The following is a 22,322-nucleotide window of genomic DNA, read 5'->3' on the forward strand; positions in this document are numbered from 1 at the left end:
CAGCAGAAAACTTGAAATTATATTATCCTTGAAGTATAAACAAAAGTATGTGCACTATATACAGCAAATAGGTATTAGTGCATGCCACAGTAGTCGAGGCAGAGCAGCAGCCTAGAGACAGAATAGATAACCGTGCTTCAACCAGCAGCAGAATGAAAATGACAAGGGTGAAAAGGTGACTGTTAATCACATCACCTTCACAATTGCCAGAACCACATTATGATTGGCTGAACCTAGGTACTGATCGTCAGACCTTAGTGCCTGGTTTGCTGGTAGAGGAGGTAGCCCATGTGAGAATGTGGACATACTCTGAATGAAAGTTACTCTTTGCATGCCACTCCCCCACCCCAAAAGGGCTCAAGACTAGGCTTCTTCCTCCATGGGTAAAAGTACTGCCATGGCACAGTATAATAGAATCGCTTTTCCTCTCAACCGTCCAACTCGTTAGATAGAGTTCGGCTTTTATCGTGACATAAAGCCAAACTTTAAACTTAGAGTGAGACAGCAGACAGTAGGGCTGTCCTAGGTCCAAGATATCTGTGGACAGTAGCAGAATATCCCCATACTAAAAATAAATCCTCACATTAAATATTCATTATATACAGAAGGGGGAAAAAAAGAGCAGTGTTTTTTTACCCAAAATCCTGTACACATCCTAACATAATAACTTAAATGCGAGATAACGCATCAGCCAGCGTATTTCCTTTGCCAGTGATGTGACAAATTTTTATGTTATAAGGTTGCAGCCGGAGACTCCATCTCATGAGTCTTGTGTTGTGGTTCTTCATATGTTGAATGTGGACCAGAGGATTGTGGTCACTATAGACTATGACCACCTGAGAGGTCTGGCCCACATATACTACTTGAAAATTCTCCAAGGTCAGTATCAGAGCGAGGGCTTCTTTTTCAGTTGTGGAGTAGGCCCTTTTGGTGTGGCTGATACTTGGCAGAGAAATAAGCCACAGGCTGCAACCCATCATCCCCAGATTGTAGAAGTACTGCCCTTGCCCCAGACTCGCAAGCATCAACCTGTAGGAGAAATCAGGAGACAGGAGAATGGGTGCAGTACAAAGAAGTAATTTGGTCTTGTTGAACGAGTTTTAATACTCTGAGGTCCACTTAAAGGGACTTTGTGACTGGTAAGCAAGGTTAGAGGGGCTAAAATATCTGCAAAATTTTTACAGAATCTTCTATAAAATCCTACCATACCTAGGAAACATTGGATGGATTTTCTATCCTGAGGTCTTGGATAAGTTTTAATGGCAAGAATTTTAGCAAATTTTGGGGCCATTTTGCCACTACCTACTTCATGGCTCAAAAAGTTAATAATAGACTGGCCAAAGGATGACTTGGATAAATTAACAGTTAAGTGGAAACTCTGGAAGGTCTCAAAGAGAGTCTTAAGCCTAAACATGTGTTGATCCCAAGCATCTGACACTATAACTATGTCATCTAGATAAGCTGCTATGCCTTCAAATCCTTTAATAGCCTGGTGGATCAGTTTCTGGAATGATGCAGGCGAGTTTTTCATTCCGAAGGGGTTACTGTATATTGATAATGACCTGGGATTATGAAGACTGAAATTTCCTTCGTCTTATCTGTCGAAGGTACCTGATAGTAACCCTAAAGGAAGTATAAATTAGAAACAAAGGTAGCCTTACCCATGAAGTCGATTATGTCATCTAAACGGGGCAGAAGGTAAGCATCTGGAATGGTAACCTCATTCACCTGACAGTAGTCTGTACACATTTGAAAACCTCCATAAGCTTTCTGAACAAGGATGCACAGTGAAGCCCATGGACTAGATGACTCCTGTACTAACCCATGCTCTAACAAAGTCTACCTCCTGTTGAAGTAGCCTCTGTTTTTCAGGATTATCTCTGTAGGGGGAGAGTTTAATAGGTTTAGTTTCCAATATCTGCGTCATGATATCCTAGTGTACATTTTTTCGGAACACCCGAAAAGATATCCGGGTAAGATTGTAGGAGTGCAGTTAAACTTGTTACTTGATTCTTAGATAACCCCACCATTAAAGGGCTAGGGTCCTTGAAGAGGACCAGATTGGGAAGTTATACATTAATCTCAGAAATAGAGTGCAAAGAGTCGGGGTCATCAATAGAGGCAAAGGACAGAGTCATTATTGGGACTTTATCTGGTGTATTAAATGCTTTAATTTGATTAATGTGGTAGGTTTTAGTTTTTGAGGTCTTGTCATGGGGAGATAACACACAATTTACATCAGATAATTTACTTAAAATTTGCATAGGTCCCGTAAATCTAGCTTTTAAGGTGTGACCAGGTATAGGTTCCTGTACCAACACCTTGTCTCCTGGATGGAAGGAGCAAAACTTTGAATTTCTGTCATGCCTCTGTTTCATCGTGTTTTGAGCTGCCTTTAAGTTAGCCTTAGCCAACTGACGTGCCACCTGCAACCTTGAAGAAGGGTTGTAGTGTTGAGCAGGTGTCTTCTCCCATCCATCCTTTCTTGAGCACTCGAAGAGGACCTCGTACATTGTGCCCATAGATCAGCTCAAACTGACTATACTCTGTAGACTTCTGCACAGTTTCCCTTATTGAAAATAGAAACAAAGGTAGCAATTCATCCCAGTCTGTAGGAAAATGCATACAAAAAGTACTCATCGTTTTTAACGTCTGTTGGAATCTTTCCAAGGCACTTGGGACTGAGGATGATAGGCAGTGGATAAGTTGTGAATTATTACTAGCCTAGTTAATGCTTCCCTAAAAGCTTTGGCAGTGAAGTTAGTACCTTGATCACTTTGAATAGATTTAGGAATGCCAAAGCAAGACATAAACTTAGTTAAAGGTTTAAGAATTGCTTTAGTATTGATACTGCACATGGGGATTGCTTCTAGGTATCTAGTTACTCTATCCATAATAGTAAACAAGTACTGATTCCCAGATTTGGACCTACGCAATCTGTGATTAACTCTGCAAAAGGTTCTCCATCAGCAGGTATAGGACGGAGAAGTGCAGGGTTTAATGGGGTGTCCAGGTTTTCCTACTTGCTGACATTGTCTACAGCAGCAGATATGATTCTTCACATCCTGCCTTAACTTTGGCCATAAGAATTTTTAATATTCTATACAGAGTTTTAGTAATAACTAAATGGCCTCCTAATGAAGAGTTATGAGCTGTATTTAATATTTGTGGTCTAAACTTTTTTGGAACTACTAACCTGTTTTGTCTTTTGCCTTCCTTCCACCTTCTCAGTGCAGGTTAAGAAGTTGTTTTTAATTTTAGATTTGACTGGGTGATGTGAGAAGGATTTACTCATTGCTGCCTGAAAAGCTAAATTCAGTGAAGGGTCTTTTCGCTGTTTTTCTTGAAAGGACAGTCCCTTGGTCATGGAAACAGATATCTGGCAATCCTGCAACTCTGGAATAGGAAGGCTTGATCTGGGTCTGTTCACTAAATTTACGAGACCCTGGCCAGTTCTCCTCGTAAAACAAATTGGCTATTCCGAGATCAGAGTCGTCCAAGGATAGGTTAGCATTCTCATCAGAGATCCCTTGGGATTTTGTCCGAGTTATGGCCAACATTGGAGAAGAATTAGTCATTATAGGATCTGGACACGCAATCGATTTAATATTATTACCCAGTAATAACACGGCATCTTTCATAGGAAATCCATCAGAAACACCTACAGTCAAATATCCAGTATAATATGTATTTACTCTGCACATATATTTTATGTAAAGGGGACAGAAAACACTGCTCCTTCAAAAGCTTCTAAAAGAATGGAGGATTGTAATGAGGTGTATTCAGAAAGGGGAAGTACTCCCTCTCTTATAAGTGAGCAATATGCTCCAGTATCCCTAAAGTTTCTGATGTAAGTTTTCTTTGAATTTTCCTGAAGGGATATTTGAGAATTACTATAGTATGGGGCCATCCCTTTCCCTACTTTCAGGGTCATGTTACTGGGGGCATTATAAATTTCTCTAATGGTTGGGGTTTATTCGGACAGGCCGGATGTGGCCTGATTTATTGCAGTGGAAACATACTACCTCTGGTGGCTGGGTACTGGCATCGAATTTCACCATGTTGGGTTTGAAGTCACTCGCCAGGTTGACCATGAGTTGAATAACGTGGCTCACCAGATGGCGTAGTTGCCTGAGACTGTCGTTCTCCTTCATCCTGGCACTTCATCCTCCAGTCAGGAACTCTTCTTTGATGGTCTCTGCTCATGCCAGGCTTTTGAAAAGAGAGATGAGACTGCTTGAACAAGGAGTGGTTAGTTTCAAAAGTATCAGCCAACCTTGCCTCCAATGCAGTGGTTAACAAATGATCTTGCAGGCAGATTCGAACCTCTGGTCCAACAGACTCCATCAAGTTATCCACCAATATTAGTTGTACCAGCTCCCCAAAGGTAGTTACACCACTTGCCTTGTACCACTTGGCAAAGGCTTTGGTCTGCTGTCTTACAAAGTCAACATAAGACTGACCCAGCTGTCATCTGCCTAGCTTGAATTCCTTTCTGTACTTGGCAGGAATACATTGATAAGCACCAAGAACCGTGGTTTTCACCACACGATAATTACCAAAGTCAGTGTCATTTAACACTGATATAAGCTTCTGTGCCTTACCAAACAACGCTGTATGCACCAATGACGCCCAGTGCTGTTCAGGCCACCTTAAGGCTTGAGCCTGGTTTTTGAATGCTTCAAAAAACTGTTCAGGCTCAGCTTCAATAAAATAAGGAATGAGCTGTACTGCTTTTTGCAAACTAAAGTCATTTACAGTTTGTGTAAATTGCATCCTCTCCTCTCTATCAGACTCTTCCTTAGCATATGCTCTCTGCTTCCTGGTCTGCTCGAGGTTGATTTTTGCCAACTCGAGTGCCAATGACGCTGACTCGCCTCCAAACAACCCCGACGCTTCATACTGCTGGTTTTGCTCAGGGGTTGCGTCTCTCCCATTTGTTTGCAAAAACCTCAACGGTGATTTATGCTTAGCTCCTGTAGAGGGAGAAACAGGAGTCTGGTGGACCATCTCCTCTGCTCGAAGTTTGACGCTTATAAGGTTATGAAGCTGTGCAGCAGTAAGAGTGCTTTGATACTCAATGCCAATGGAACGAGCAGTTCGCCAACAACACTGTAGAGAAAGCTTGGGCAGGTTTAGTAGAGTGAATTCAGACACTAACCGTTTGACTCGTCTAGGTGGCATTAACCCCAACGTAACATGCTATTTGCAATACATGCTCAAACTGTGCATTATATGACTGCAGAATATTCACACGATAGCAAGCCTGACATGCAACAAAGCCGAATGCAGAATATGTACTTACAATAGCAAGGCTGACACACAATAGCAAAATCAACTGCAGAATACTCTTACAGTAGCAAGACTGGCCATAGCGAAGCGAATGCTAAGTTGACACACACAATTCGTGAAGTGTTGGCAAGGCTGACACAATACCAGATAGAAAGCTATCTAAACAATAAAGATTAATTCCTTCTCCAGCTTCATTGAATTGAACAAAGAGATAATCGCAAAGTACAAAAGTGGAGTGCGTGCCTCCAAGCTGGCCAGATTGTATAACAAACCCCACTCTTGGCCAACAAAATGGCAATCAAGGAAGCTGTTATTGCAAAAGGTGCAAATGTGCTTACAAAACAGAGATCGCAAATACTCGAAGATGTGGAGAGACTGTTTTTGGTGTGGATCAACGAGAAACAATTATCAGGAGATGGTGTTTCACAGTCAATTATACGTGAAAAGGCAAGGCAGTTGCATGCGAATCTTGTTAATAAAATGCCTCCAACTAGTGCTGATATTGATGAATTTAAGGCCGGCAAAGGCTGGTTTGAGAGATTTAAGACTCGTAGTGGCATACACAGTGTGACAAGGCATGGTGAGGCTGCCAGTTCTAACAAAAAAGTGACTGAAAAATATGTGCAGGACTTTAAGGGGTACATAGAGGCTGAAAAATTAAAACCCCAAGAAGTGTTCAATTGGGAGGGAGTGACTTGCAGGACTTTGAACTCTGTGTAAAAGAGAGGGATTTTGAAGGGTTTGGGGCTAACCCTGAGGAACCTGTACCCGTTGTGGAATCTGTTGTCACTGGGGAAGTCCATAGGGTTGAAGGTTAGTGGCGAGGATGTGAAAGAGTTGGTGGAGGAAGATGATGAAGAACTAACCACTGATGCGCTGCAAGAGCTTCATCTGCAACAGCAACAGACCACAGCTGAGGAAATTGCTTCAGAGGAGGGAAGAGATATGGAGGAAGTTGCCTTCTTCAACGATTAAGGACATTTGTACAATGTGGACAAAGTTGCAAGCCTTTATGGATGAACATTACCTTGACACAGCTGTTGCAAGCTGTGCTGGTGACTTTTACAATGACAATATTATGTCCCATTTTAGGGAAATCTTAACCCTTTCAATGTCAGTAGGCCCTCTCCTAAACTTGTTCTCAGGGTCGGAAATTTTTCGAAAAAAAAAATTAATTTTTCTAACGAAATGATAGAGAATCTTTTCTCGATCACAGTGAGACCAAAAGTATGAAATTTGATGGAAAACTTGAGGAATTATGCTCTCGTGAAGTTAGCGGTCTCAACAATGTTTACGCATCGGCGATTTCGCCCACTTTGAGCCCTGTTATTGGTCAATTCCAATGCACCAGTCAACAAAAATCATACCTATTTCGCTATAACTCCATTTTGTCTATCGAACGAGTACAAGAAATCGCCCATTTACCGATTTCAACTAACCAGTAACGTGGTCAGAAATTGGCAATTTTGCCAATTTCACACAAATTTCAAAAGATACCAATTTCTAAATAGGGTCCAGAATAAACAAGACAGACATTCCTGGCACTAAAATAACATTTCCTCTGTTGATACTCATGTCCCCAGGCCTATGCTACATTTCTTTTGCTTTCAACTTAGAATTTTTCTCACAAAGAATAGTAGATTTGTTATGCAGTCTACTGCATTCGTGTAGAAATGGTATAAATAATATCAGTGCACTTGTGAAAGAATATTTGACTCGCCAGTTGTGTATTGGACGCGTGGCATGATTTGTTTACCTTTGAACTTTGGCAAAAATCGAACATTTCTGCTACTTCGAGCTCAATTTCAAGGTACTTTTCATTGTGAAACCAATCAAAATCATCTCAATTTCTGTAATGTCTAACATTCTATAAAATGAGACTAGGAAAACTAGAATACAACCATAAATAGCATACAAAAATACACTGCAAACTCGCTGTTTTAAACCAAAAACATGGTCGGAGTTTTTTTTTCTCATTATGCAATGTGTGCTGCAGGATTTTTTTTATACTGCACACACTGACCACATAGACCCATTGTTTCATATGTAGGCCTACCAGTTTTCTCTCGCTAGATTTGAAGGCACTAAAGTTTATGCGTACTAGTATGACACTAACCCTGGCATGCAAGTTGTACTAGTACGGCACCAACCTTGAAAGGATTAAAGACACTCCAGAAACAGAGCTCATTGGACAGATTTTTGGTGCAACAGGGGTCCAGTGACTCAAGCTGGTCCTAGTGGCATTAACCCGTAAATGGTCCAAACGTATACAGTGGACCCCCGCATAACGATCAGCTCCCAACTCAACCAATTATGTAAGTGTATTTTTGTAAGTGCTTTTGTAGGTGTATTTTTGGGGGTCTGAAATGGACTAATCTAATTCACAATATCTCGTATGGGAACAAATTCGGTCTATAACGGCACCCAAACTGACTTCTGGATTGAAATAATATAGTTATGCAGGGGTCCACTGTATATACATTTTTACCGCTAGTGCCCCAAAAGTATATGTACCTTTTATTTTTCCTGCCTTCAAATTTGGCATGATTGGCCTGAGATGCCTTGTCAGCATAGAATGGGTTCTAACACTCAGTGTGCGCAGTATTAAAAAATCTGGGACAATTTCAAATGAGCGCCAGCTAGAGCAAACAGCGCAGTAAACACATGGGGTTCACTGATGTCATGTAGTATTAATACTCCCATTTTAAGAGGAAAGTGATTTTGACCCTGAGTTTAGTGGCTTTGAGGTGGATGTGGCCACAAGTAGTTGAGGAAATACAAAAACCTCGGTAATAACCCATGTGCAATATTTGTGTAACACCCTTTTAGAATGTCTTATAACCTATGCCCTAAGTAAAGAGAAACAATTCTGGCTGGCTGGCTGGCTGGCTGGCTGGCTGACTGGCTGGCTGGCTGACTGGCTGATTGGCTGGCTAGCTGGCTGGCCAGCTGCATGGCAGCCAGCTGTGCGGCTGGCCGGCTGCTGGTGGCCTAGCTCTATCTCCATTTGTCTGTCTGTATCTGTCTCTCTGTCTCTGTGTCCGTCTGTCTATCCCTGTCTATCTCTGTCTGTCTCTCTTCTTATCTGTCTGTCTATCTCTGTCTCACAGGTACATATAAATACAGTGGAACCTCAAATTTCGAACATATCACTCACCGAACTTTTCAAAAATAGAACCCTTTTTTCGAACCAACTTTGTCCCTATTATCGAACGCTCCCCTATTTTCGGACCACTGGGTACCGGACCTGTCCGCAAGCCCGCTCTGTCCGCGTCCCTGCGCAGGTGCCGTGACCAAGTCTGGCTTTGTTGATGCTTGAGTGAACACTAACCTGCGCTCTCATTCAAACATTTTACGATTATTTCATTGTGTTTAGTGCTTGTGGGACTGAAATAAGCTACCATGGGCCCAAAGAAACTTGCTAGTGGTACCTCTGTGGTAAAGAAAGTGAGAAGCACCATAGATGTGAAGAAGGAAATAATACAGAAGTATGAGAATGGTGTGAGACTTGCTGAGCTTGCCAGGATGTATGGGAAAAACAAGTCGATCATCAGTTCTATCCTGGCAAAGAAAGAGCAAATCAAGGAAGCTGATGTTGCGAAAGGTGTTAATATGCTAACCAAGAAAAGACCACAAATAGTTGAAGAGGATGAGAAGTTGTTGCTGGTGTGGATCAAGGATAGACAGATGGCAGGTGACAGTGTTTCAGAGATGATGATTTGCAAAAAGGCAAGGAAATTGCATGCAGATCTGGTACAGAAAACTCCTGGAACCAGTTGAGTGACAGAACCATGTCCCATTTTAGGGAAATGTTAGAGGCACCAGAAACAGAGGACTGTTGACAGTTATTTTGTGAGACAGGGGTCCAGTGACTCAAGCTAGTCCTAGTGGCATTAAAAGACAGAGAAGGGGAGTAATGCCAGAGAGGGCTTTATAAACCTGAAGTCCTCATAGAGGGGGATTCTTCCAAATACTAACCCCAACTCCCTCTCTCCTCCTCCCTGTCTTCCAGATGCCATCACCAATCTTCAGTAAAGGTAAGTAAAAATGTTATTTTATATTTATATACATAATTGAGCACTATAGTATTTGTAGTGTGTATGTAAAACTGTAATTAATCTCTATAAAATGTATTTTTTTGTGAATATTTTTGGGTTTCTGTAATGGATTAATTGTATTTCCATTATTTCTTATAGGAAATATTGCTTAGATTTTCAGACTTTTCGAATTTAGAACTAGCTCCTGGAACGGATTAAGTTTGATATTTGAGGTTCCACTGTACAAGTATACATAGTGTAAAGTACCTAGGATAACCCAAAAAATCCAGACAAAGTGCTATACTCTGCATGAAGATGTGAGTAAATGTGATAACGATGCAGTCTTGTGGCTCTCTGAGACAGAAAGCTAGATGGATAGACAGACAGGGAGCTTGACAGACAGACAAATACAGACATGTTTGTGCACCAGCGAAAACAAATCAGGCCCTAATCTTTTCTTATCAAGTCTTATCACTGCACCCTTGCGAATGCTCATCAAACGTCAGCTCTTATCAAATGTTATCTCATCTTATCACGTCACTGTCAGGGGTGGACTTTGTTGTTCATGCTTCAAGGAAACTTATTATTTTATTATTATGTATTCTCCTCCTCCTCCTCATTATTATTATATACTTACACATATCCAGAACATTGCTGGGACCTATAAATACTTTGTATATATTCCAAGACAATAGTAAACGACCAAGGCAGGTGTAAATGTCCACCTGTCAATGTGTTTGTGACAATGTGAGTGCAATTTCAGTACCTAGTACTAGTGTCAGAACGAAGATTAGTTATGAAATGACAAGAACTACTATAAATTGTAATTATCAGAACATAAAAATTATATAAAATATGAAAAATGGAAAAAGATATATCGGCAACACTTCTGCAGGCGGCAGCGCTCCATGTTGCTGCCAGGTGATCTCCAAGTGCCAACTTTGTGGCCTCATATCTCGGTAAGTACTGACCCTTAAATTTTTTTTTCTTGTAACACTTAGTTATTTTTTTTTTTTTTTTTCAAAATATTCGGGGCACTGGGGTAGTGAACGTATATATATGTTTGGACCGTTTATGGGTTAAAATTCAAAGGGAGGTAACCCCGGAAAAGGACTTGCTACCTAAAGTTCTTAGGGAAAGGGATTCATTCCCCTTACAAACAATACTACACCTTTATCCTCTCTCCTCCTCCCGTCTCATCACTAAGTCTTCAATAAAGGTAAGTGTCATTTTATGAATTATTAATGTGTTTACTCTGAAAAATTATTTTTTATTTACTTACGTGAAAAATTATTTTTTTAATACTTTTGGGTGTCTGGAATGGATTAATTGGATTTGTATTATTTCTTATGGGGAAAATTAATTCGGATAACAATAAAATCGGTTAAGGACAAGCTCTCTGGAACGGATTAATATTGTTAACCGAGGGGTCCATTGTAATATATGTACTGTAGCAGTAAAAGGCAAAGAGGGAAAACACTAAAGGGCTTTGATACCTGAAGTCCTTGTGGAGCGGGATTCCGAACTCCCTGAAGTGGATTAATTGTACGTATTTACATTAATTCTTACGGGAAATATTGCTTTGACTTTAGGACGTTTCGACTTCAGTACTAGCTACTGGAACGGATTAAGTATGAAAGTTGGGATTCCACTGTACAAGATATCCTCTTGCCACTGTGCCTACTGTGTAAACAGGATGACCACTACAAAAAAAACCCAGCTGTGAAGCTCCAAATATAAATTCAGCACTGAAGTGCTTTATAGAGCTGCACGTCTCCTGTGTTACACTCAATCTGAGTAAAAACTGAATACACATAAAAGGCCCCAAAATATTGAAAACACTACCTGAAATTCCCAAGGTTCCCTATCAGCCAAAAGATTCAAAATTATTTAAAGAACATCTCTGTAGCTTAATGTGATTCCTGATACAGTGGTCCCTCGATAATCGTTGGGCTCGATAGTCGTCCTTTTCGGAAATTGTCGCGTTATTTTCGTCCAAACATTGGCTCGCAAATGGTCGGTTGACTCGCTAATCGTCATTTGTCCTGGACGCGTACTCACAGCTCTGAGCCGCCTCGGCCTCCCTTCCCAGCCAGTGTGCCATTGTTTACCAATGAGCGATGGTCCCCTCTTGTTCATATGAAATATTTCATAATATTCCATTCATTTTAGTGCTTGCAAGTGCTAAATAAGCTACCATGGCTCCAAAGGAAGCTCCTAGTGCCAAGCCTTTGGTAAAGAAAGTGAGATATACGATCGAATTTAAGAAAAACATCATTGAACAATATGAAAGTGGCGTACATGTGGCCGAACTGGCAAGGATGTGAAACAAACCCCTTACAACCATATCTTCCATTGTGGCAAAGAAAAAGGAAATCAAGGAAGCTGTTGTTGCTTGGAGAAAATTGTGGCCAGATTGTGTCCACGAGGGATTTTGAAGGGTTTGTGGCTGACCCTGATGAGCCTTTGTCAGTTGTGAAATATGTTGTGGCACTGGGGAGTTCCATGGGGTTGGATGTGAGTTTGGAGGATGTGGAAGAGTTGGTGGAGGACCACAACGAAGAACTAACCACTGAGGAGCTGCAAAAGCTTCAGCAGGAACAGCAACAGATTGCAGCTCAGAATCTTGCTGCAGAAGAGGAGGAAGAGGGATGGAAGAAGGTGCCTTCTTCAGAAAATAAGGAGATTTTTGAAATGTGGGGTAGGATGGAAAGATTTATGGAGAAGCATCACCCTGAGAAGGATGTTGCAAGCCATATCAGCAACTTGTACAGTGACAGAGTCTTGGCCCATTTTAGGGAAGTTTTAAAGCGACTCCAGAAACAGCTCTCTGGACACTTTTTTTTGCGAGACAGGACTCCAGTGACTCAAGCTGGTCCTAGTGGCATTAAGAAACAGAGAAGAGAAGTGTGTAACCCCAGAAAAGGACTTGGTACCTGAGGTGTTGATGGAAGGGGATTCCCCTTCCAAACAGTAACTAATCCAATATCTCTCCTCCTCCAGTCTTCCATCCACTTAAGAAGAATCACCAATAAAGGTAAGTGTTATGCTGTTAATGTTTCATTCATCATGTGCCATTGTATTGTTTATGTACTACATCTATATTTCATGTAAAAAATTTTTTTGTTTTAACCCTTTCAGGGTCCGTCCCGTAGATCTACGGCTTCACGTTGAGTATCCAAACCGTAGATCTACGCCAAAATTCAAGCTCCGTCAAATTTAGCGCGAAAACGCTCATAGGCCTACATGTGAGAGAATGGGTCTGTGTGGTGGGTGTGCGCCATAAACAAAAAATCTAGGCGCCCGCATAGCATTGTGGGAATTTCGGCTCGGTTACCCTTGTTCACCATGCCTCGTCGCAAGGCAGCTCTCACTCCAAGACAAATTGGGACTCTCCTCTTCCTATCTGATAGTTCTGACAGTGATGGAAGTGGAAATATAAGTAAGTAAGTAAGTTTATTCAGGTATACACAAATACAGTTACATAGAATTATCATACATAGCAGCATATGTGTAGAGAACCTAGGATAACCCAAAAAAGTCAGACAGAGTGACTTATTTCCATTGGGGTCCTTTTACCTTATTATTATAATATAAAGGTTATAATATTTTCTTATTATTCTACAATGAAGATAACATCTTATTATCATACTAAAAAGACTATCTACTACACCAAGGTCATTAAGACTATCTACAATACGAGGGTCATTACTAGGAATAAGGTAAAATTTACACGTATGTTAGCTAAAAAATAGAAAATCATTCCCTTCCCTTTCTGTAGCTACATTCATCAGACACCTTTTGGCACTCTTCTTGAACTGGTTCATGCTATGACTGGCTTTGACATGTGCGGGTAGTCTGTTCCATTCCTTTATTGCTGTACAATAAAAGGTGTTTGAAGCCTGGCCACTGACTGTGGGTACTACAAAGTTGTGCGCTCTCCCCCTAGTACTATGATTGCTTTGGTTCCCAACCTTGACAAAATTGACAGCAAGATATTCTGGACATTGTTTGTGAGCAATTTTATAAACATGATTTAGCTTCAGTTGTTTTACTTAGTCTTCAACATTCAGCATATCATAATTTGAAGACAAATTCTTTGGCTTTGATCAGTTAGTGACCGAAAGGAATGACCAGGATATCGATAATAGTGCAGAAAACCCTGATGATCCTCAACCTTATACCTCTGGTGTGGGCACTTGTCAGTCACGGTCGGTTGCACCTCAACGCAAGAGAAAACTATTATTTTCGCGTGGCCAGGCCTCTGACTTCAGTAATGATGATAGTGATGTGGATTGTGATTTTATTTCTCTTGACGATCATTCGAGTAGTGATAGCGAGGAATCATATTTACCAGTGAAGCGTCGGTATGTACGCCACCGCATGCGCTCGGGTAGTGTACCCTATGCCATGCCCAGGGGATGGAGTACATCCCGTGGCCCTACACCAGGTATAGATAGTGATAGTGAGGATGATGTGGCTACACTTGGCATGGATAGACCACAGGCATCAGTAGATGGTGGTAGTGGTGATGGTAGTGCCACGGCCATGTGTGACTCACCAGCTCAGACTGGGACCCACGCTGATGACTCCGCAGTTCAAAGACAAAGCGGAGCGTCAACCACCAGCCCGCCACAACCACAACTACCCGCACAACCAGCCTATGATGTCCAGTATCCACCAGCAAACCGTGTCTGGGATTGGCAGCAAAATCCCAATTTTGTTCCCAAGCTCCACCACTTTGATGACTCTCAAAGTGGAATTCTACGAACTTGTCCCCTTGGAAACACTGCAAATGAACTGGAATTTTGAATTATTCTTTGACCAGCCATTGATGGAAACTATTGTCAGGGAAAGTAATAAGTATTTTGAGTACACCATGGCAAATACGATCATATCGCCACAGTCAAGACTACACCAGTGGAAAGAGACGACTGTTGCAGAAATGTATTTGCTTTTTGCAACAATAATGCTTATGCCTCATGTCTATAAGCATAATATAAAAGCATACTGGTCCACAGATCGGCTAATTTCTACCCCGGTCATCAGTGAAATCATCCCAGTGAACAGGTTTATCTTACTGTTACGTATGTTGCACTTCTCTGACAACCAGGCCTGACAGAAGTGACAGGTTATACAAGATTAGAAATGTTTTTTATGTATCTCAAACAAAAGTTCAGCATGTAGTTTTTATCCATTCAAGAATCTTGTAATTGAGAAGTCTTTGATTTTGTTCAAAGGTAGGCTGTCATTCAAACAGTATATACTGAGCAAGAGGAAACACTTTGGTATAAAACTGTTTGTACTCTGTGACTGTGACAGTGGCCTGGTATTGGATATTGTTGAATATACGGGAAGTAAAACATTGAAAGATACCAAGATGTTATTGGGTATCTCAGGTGACGTAGTGAGAAGCATGATGGCACCTTATCTTGGTAAGGGGCATACATTATATACCGATAACTGGTACACAAGCCCATTACTCAGTGATTTCTTGCAAGTGAACAAGACAGATGTGTATTGCACAGTGCGTTCTAATCGTAAACATATGCCCAGGCTCAACGCAGGTGCTCGTGGTGATGACGTGCAGGTGTTTACTGCCAATGACATCATGGCATTACGGTGGCATGACAAACGAGATGTCACATTGTTGACAACCATTTACCGTAATGAAATGCAAGACAGTGGCAAAGTTGATCGAGTGACTAATGAACGTATTCGAAAACCAGTGACAGTGATTGATTATACACAAAATACAGTGGACCCCCAGTTAACGATATTTTTTCATTCCAGAAGTATGTTCAGGTGCCAGTACTGACCGAATTTGCTCCCATAAGGAATATTGTGAAGTAGATTAGTCCATTTCAGACCCCCAAGCATACACGTACAAACGCACTTACATAAATACACTTACATAATTGGTCGCATTGGGAGGTGATCGTTAAGCGGGGGGTCCACTGTATGCACTTGGTTGACAAATGTGACTTGCAGATTGGCTTTGTTGATTGTGTTCGTAAAAGTTACAAGTGGTACATGGAACTTTTCTTCCATCTCATGGACATTTCAATGCTCAATGCATATAATATGTACCAAATGAAGACTGGCAACAGACCACCGTATGGTGAATTTTGTTTGTCTGTTGTCAGACAACTCATAATGAAGTACCAGGTAACAACACCTGCTATACAACAAGGTCCTCGAACTCCTCAGGATATACCCAAGCGTTTGAGGAGGGAAGGTGATCATTTCATAATACAGCTTCCTTCAACTCAGAAGAAATTTGCTCAGAAGAGATGCATTGTCTGTGCACAAACAAAACGACGGCAACGAAGACGCAAAGACTCTCGGTTTATGTGTGAGGAATGTAAGCTACCTCTGTGCATGGTGCCTTGTTTCAAGGAGTTCCACAAGCTCCAGCAGTTCTAAAACCATGTCCAGTGATTGTAAATATATGATAGAACATTAGTATTATACAAGATTTGTGCATGTTTATTGTAATAAACAACAGTGGTAAACAGTAATATGATAGTAACTTTAGTGCAGTTATTGTGTGTTTAATACAGTGAGTTTATATATATACATTATATTCAGTATTGGTCTCTCAGGCCCCAAATGTTAGTAGGAAAAGAAAAAAATTGGAAAAGAAAAGAAAGAACTACAAAAACTGCTAAATAAAATAATGCGCGTATGTGGAAATCGTCGATGTTGCCGCCACCAGGTAATTTTGGACAAACTTCTCGGCACTGTATCTCGGTAAGTACTGATGAGAAATTTTTTTGTCTTATTACCTTCAGAAAAATATGCTTTTTAATTCTGTATAAATTTTTTTTTTTTTTTTTTTTTTTTTTTTTTTTTTTCAAAATTTCTTGGACACTGGAGCACCACTTCAGATTTTGGCCTTGGACCCTGAAGGGGTTAATACCTCTGGGTGTCAGGAACGGATTAATTGTATTTACATTATTTCTTATGGGGAAAATTAATTCGAAAATCATTATTTCGATAATTGTTGCACTTCCAGGAATGGATTAACGATGATAAATGAGGGACCACTGTAATTGTATATTATGTCAAACACACTATTAATACCTGCCTATCGAGCATTCATCCAGGTGTCATCTTCATGCACTTGTCTCCAGTATTCTGGCACACCCAAAATTTTTACCATTTTGTTAGTTTCTTCATTCTGACAGTGCTATTGATCATCAGATAGTACCATAATCAGTGAAAATAATAACTATTTTTTTTTATCTGTGTGCAACTTAATTAAATGATTTAAAACACACACGTAATCTACGTAACTTGTATAAACTTTTATAAGGTATGTTCAGTCTTAAGGCTGCCCAAAATGCATTGCATAACTATTGTCTTCTGCCATGTATGTAAAGTGTGAATATGATGTAATACAATGTAACATGGAAAATATACAGTACTTTATAAAACTTGGTTACTCTTGCAATAAGGCCCTTGGTGGCCAGGCTGTAATTTAACATACTGGATCTAAAATTCTACAGAACTGTTTAAAATCTACCTGGAACTACACAGTTACAGCAAAATTGGAGATGGTCATGTGGGGACTATTGGTCCAGTTGACATGAAATGACCCAGTTTCAGTACTGGACCCTTATTCCTCTAAATTAGCAAAGAGTTCAAAGTCATGTGAAAGCTGCAGCTATAGCTAGGATAGCTAGTATGAAAGCTGAATGAAAATTAGTTAGCATAGAAGTTGTATGAAAATAGTCAGAACCATAGGAAAATTATACGTAGCTGTATTAGCCAGTATATAACTAGTACTGAAGTCACATGAGAAATACAACCATACTAACTTAAAGAAGTCATATGAAAATTATAGCTAATACTGGCATGTGAAGTGGTGTTGAAATATTCTAAAATTATCCAAGGTAAAGACCAATCACAAAAGATCCTAGAATTCTGAGGCAAATAGGACCCCACTTAGGTAAGTGATGGGTTAAACCATGATGCTTCTGAGTGAGACTCCAGTTGCATCTGAGAACAGATGCTTTTTTGAAAACTGAAGTAATCTTAACCAATCTCCCAATTTCATGGCCAGGGATATCCGAATGGAGATCCTGTCACTAAAGGATGATCTGCATTATTATTATTGTTATTATCGATAAGATAAGAAAGCATTAAATTCTTAATCACATTTTATTTTATTGCTGTTTATCATGCTTTCCAAAAATGACATGCCAAACACCCTTTAGAGGTTCATTTCCTGCAGACTGTAAATTTTATTTTATTTTTGTTATGGGTGGATAATGAGAACCTTCAAAACTAGAGAGGCCAAGCCCATGATGACACTCTTCAGGTCACTTGTTCTATCTAGGCTGGAATATTGCTGCACACTAACAGCACCTTTCAAGGCAGGTGAAATTGCTGACCTAGAAAATGTACAGAGAACCTTCACGGCACGCATAACGGAGATAAAACGCCTCAATTACTGGGAGCGCTTGGTTCCTGAACCTGTATTCCCTGGAACGCAGGCAGGAGAGATACATGATTATATACACCTGGAAAATCCTAGAGGGACTAGTACCGAACTTGCACACGAAAATCACTCGCTACGAAAGCAAAAGACTTGGCAGACGATGCAACATCTCCCCAATGAAAAGCAGGGGTGTCACTAGCACGTTAAGAGACCATACAATAAGTGTCAGGGGCCCGAGACTGTTCAACTGCCTCCCAGCATACATAAGGGGGATTACCAACAGACCCCTGGCAGTCTTCAAGCTGGCACTTGACAAGCACCTAAAGTCGGTTCCTGACCAGCCGGGCTGTGGCTCGTACGTTGGTTTGCGTGCAGCCAGCAGCAATAGCCTGGTTGATCAAGCTCTGATCCACCAGGAGGCCTGGTCACAGACCGGGCCGCGGGGGCGTTGAACCCCGGAACACTCTCCAGGTAAACTCCAGGTGATGGGAAATGCTTTGAAATACACACAACCCTTACTTTGGCTTTTATTCACATACTATGTTCTGTTTTGTATTTATAATTTATAAAAATTTGTACTGCTGTCCTGCTATAGGGCTTCTGCTGATCATACCCTATTGAAAGTCAACTCCTTTTGCAGTTCAATCTTCATAATGTTGCAAATAAACTGTGGAGCTGTGTTTAAGATGACTTAGTATCTATATCCTGTTGTATACTAATATTCCTCAGAATGAGGTTCTGCATATTTGCCTCCCTATTCACAAAATTATTCCAGCTCTGCCACCAGACTCCAACACCATATGTTTTCAATTCCACGATGAGGAGGTCTATAATAAATTTTAAAATAGAATTTCATTTAAAAAAATAGTTACTTCAGATTCTTTTACTACTGCACTTGTAATTTTGAGTGCAACCACTGAATGCTGTTGGAAGCACTTCCTCTCTGCCCTATATTTTTTAATTTTAATGGTATTACAATAAAGCCTCATTAAAACTAACCCCTATGTAATAGTTTTCAGATACAATGGATAAAATGTGACTGAACAAGGGCTCAGTGCAGTGGCTTTAGCCTGCTGCGTTGGGTATTTGTCAGTTAGCAGTCGTTTGTGTAGAGTAGGCTTCCCATACAACAAACCTCGTCTACTGCATTGGACATTTGGATGTAATGGATTTTTTTAAATAAACACACACAGTACCCTTTCTTCCCCCACTCCTGTTATTCCAATGTCAATTGCATACAGTACTGTACTTCCCTTTATAGAAATAGTTTTATTTATTGCCATGAGGTTTCACTGTACTTTGAGAATTGAAATATTTTTTATGGAGAATGTTTCTCAATATTACAGGTGATGTCGAGTTGCTGGAACTGGAGGTGAAGCAGAGTGCCCTTGATGAGCTCAACCTTCCTGTTCGACCGGTCTTTGGCCATATAGGTAAATAACTTGGCAATTAATGCATAATCCCATTAAACCACATGAATAGATAGGCAAGAGGCCAAAAATATTCTGCACTTCATTCCATTAAACATTGTATAATAGTTGAGAACTCGCCAAAAACACACAAGAATCATGCATGTTTTAACCATGGCAAGTAAAAAGCCCTTGATCCGAAACTCTGCTTGAAAGTGCTAAGATATCTTTAACTGTAAATTGCTTTGAAAATAGTTAGGTAACACCTTAATTCACTGTAAATTCTGCACATATTAACTACAGTATATAATTCAATATAATACTGTACTAGCAGTTTATTTGTTTTGATTAAATCAACATTCATACACTGCAAACTGAACTGTGACCATTGTACTGTGTTTCCGTACATTGTATGTTACAACCAAAGCTTCACTCCATTTTTGTATTAACCTGCGGTCATACCTGTCCTAAGCTCTGGGAGTTAGCATGGGGTGTTGCCAAGCACCATGGCTTGTTGTAGTGTATTAGAATCGCAGGTTAATGTGTTGAAGAAGGAGGTTCTACTTCTTCAGGAAGAAAATAGGAGGCTGAGGCTTCACCTAGAGGAGTTTGGGAGCGAGTGTGAGAAGGATTTAGCTGGTAAGGAGGAAATGGTCGCTAGCAGTGATAGTGGCAGCTGCTTTAAGTGGCAAGTGGTTCACAGTTAAAAAAGAAGGAAGATAAGGAGGGTTAACAGAGAAGATATGAAGGTAGGAAATCGATTCTCTGTTCTCCATGACGAGTGCACTTCGGTGGTTAGTGGGCTTGAAGGTACCACTGATTTCCCTGCAAATCAAGGTAAGAATATTTTAATAGCAAGAGATTCTCAGGTAAGATATATGGACCATGTCTTGTAACAGAGACAGAAAAGTCAGACAGAGTGTGCCTTCCAGGAGCTGGTGTTGGTGACATAGTCAGCGGTTGGATAATATTATGTCAGGTAATGGGAACAAGCCCATTATCTTAGTGCTGGGGGTAATGACATTGGGAAGGGCAGGAGACAGGAGCTGCTGGATAAGTACAGGTCAGCCATAGAAGTAGTTAGGTCTAAGGGAGGGATCCCAGTCATATGTAGCATCTTGCCTAGAAAGGGAGTGGGCAATGAATGGATGTCTAGGGCAATTGGTATAAATTGCTGGCTAGACAGGTACTGCAAGGAACTTGCAATCCCATTCATTGATAACTGGGACCTATTCTTTTGGCAAACGTGATATGTATGCAAGGGATGGGGTTCATCTCTCTGGGGATAGTGGTTGCATTAGCCAATTCGATTGAGAGGGTAATTGATGACTTGTCTAAGAATTTAAACTGATAGATTATAGAGGTATGGGTGTTTGTGGGAAACAATCAGGCTGCAGCATTAAGGTTAAAAACAAGTTATTACCGGGATACCTCAGGGATATGTTTAACCCTTAAATGGTCCAAACGTATATATACGTTTTTTCAACATCTGAAAGTATGTAAAAAAATGTAGATCTTCTTTTTCGTTTTACATTTGAAAACTTGTAAAAAAAACTTTTATCTACATTTTTTTTTTTGTTATATTTGAAAATATGTAAAAAGTAGATCTACTTTTGTAGCACTACGAATTTGAACGTCGATCTGTTTGGACCGTTTAAGGGTTAAAAGACAATATTCAAAATAAAGCTGCTAGTAATGGTAAATGAGTTGATCAACAGACAGAGATAGCAGAGGGCAACGAGTGACTAGCTCCCTTAAGGTTTACTATACAAATAGTAGGAGTCTAAGAAATAAGATAGATGAGCTAAGATTGCTTGGAAGTGTAGGTAATATAGATGTTATTGGTATAACAGAGACCTGGTTCAACCTGAAAGATAGAGAAATGCCTTCTGAATGCAACATACAGGGTTATAAACTATTCCACACTGATAGGGTCAACAGGAAGGGTGGTGGAGTGGCGATGTATGTCAGAGAAAATTTAAATTGTTGTCTTAGACATGATGTAAGATTAGAAACATTGAACACAGAATCTGTTTGGCTACAGTTTCTCGAAGGTCGTGACAAATTAATTTTGGGTGTGATTTATAGGCCCCCAAACCTTGATAGGGAGTGCAGTAAGCTGTTATGAGACGAAATTCATAAGGCATCTAGATGTGAAAATGTTGTGATAATGGGAGATTTTAACTTCAGACAAATTGATTGGAACAATTTAACAGGAAATCTTGGGTCTAGTGACTTTCTTGATACGGATTGCTTTTTAGAACAGGTTGTGACAGAACCAACTAGAGGAAACAATCTGCTTGACTTGGTTCTTGCCAACAAAGAGTCACAAATTAATAATCTTGAGGTTAATGATGAGCTTGGGGAAAGTGATCACAAATCACTTAATTTCAATATACAGGAAGGCCCCGCTTTACGGCGTTTCACTTTACGGCGTTCCGCTAATACGGACATTTCAAATTATGACCAAAACTCACTATACGGCTCCCCCCACCTGACTTTCTAATACGGTCACCGTGCCCCACCCTGTTTGTTTACATTCTCCATGAGCTCAGTAAGCACTAAGTCTCTCCATTTTGTCTGGAAACTCCAAAATTTCAAATGTTTTTAAAAGTTATTTCATATTTTATATATACTCTGATAATTATACTTATGTATACCTGTACCTAAATAAACTTACATACATCGAGTCATTTAAATGTCGTATATTACGTTAATATACACATTTTCATTAATCCATCCATGATATTTTTTTCAAAATTATATAATAAACACGATGCATAACATATAAATAAGATAAATACACCCCACAGTAGAATAAATAAACAAATGTGAGATGTCGTAGCAGACGACTTGCACAAGTGGTGATAATAACAATACCGAGTCTCATTAAATGTCGTATATTACGGTAATATACACATTTTCATTAATCCATCCATGATATTTTTTTCAAAATCATATAATAAACACGATGCATAACATATAAATAAGATAAATACACCCCACAGTAGAATAAATAAACAAATGTGAGATGTCGTAGCAGACGACTTGCACAAGTGGTGATAATAACAATACCGAGTCTCATTAAATGTCGTATATTACGGTAATATACACATTTTCATTAATCCATCCATGATA

At 40.1% G+C, this 22,322-nt stretch overlaps 1 protein-coding gene across 1 annotated transcript in view; it reads left to right on the forward strand.

Moving 5' to 3' along the window:
- The window catches only part of LOC128706588 (intermembrane lipid transfer protein VPS13A-like), a 264,092-nt gene that overhangs the window by 105,342 nt on the left and 136,428 nt on the right, over positions 1-22,322 (forward strand). Inside the window, exon 2 of the mRNA XM_070090619.1 lies at positions 19,122-19,208. Within this exon, the coding sequence (XP_069946720.1) occupies positions 19,122-19,208 (87 nt within the window). The remainder of the gene's footprint in view (positions 1-19,121; positions 19,209-22,322) is intronic.

Source organism: Cherax quadricarinatus, chromosome 3 (genome assembly GCF_038502225.1).
Source record: "Cherax quadricarinatus isolate ZL_2023a chromosome 3, ASM3850222v1, whole genome shotgun sequence".
In the NCBI taxonomy this organism is placed as follows: domain Eukaryota; kingdom Metazoa; phylum Arthropoda; class Malacostraca; order Decapoda; family Parastacidae; genus Cherax; species Cherax quadricarinatus.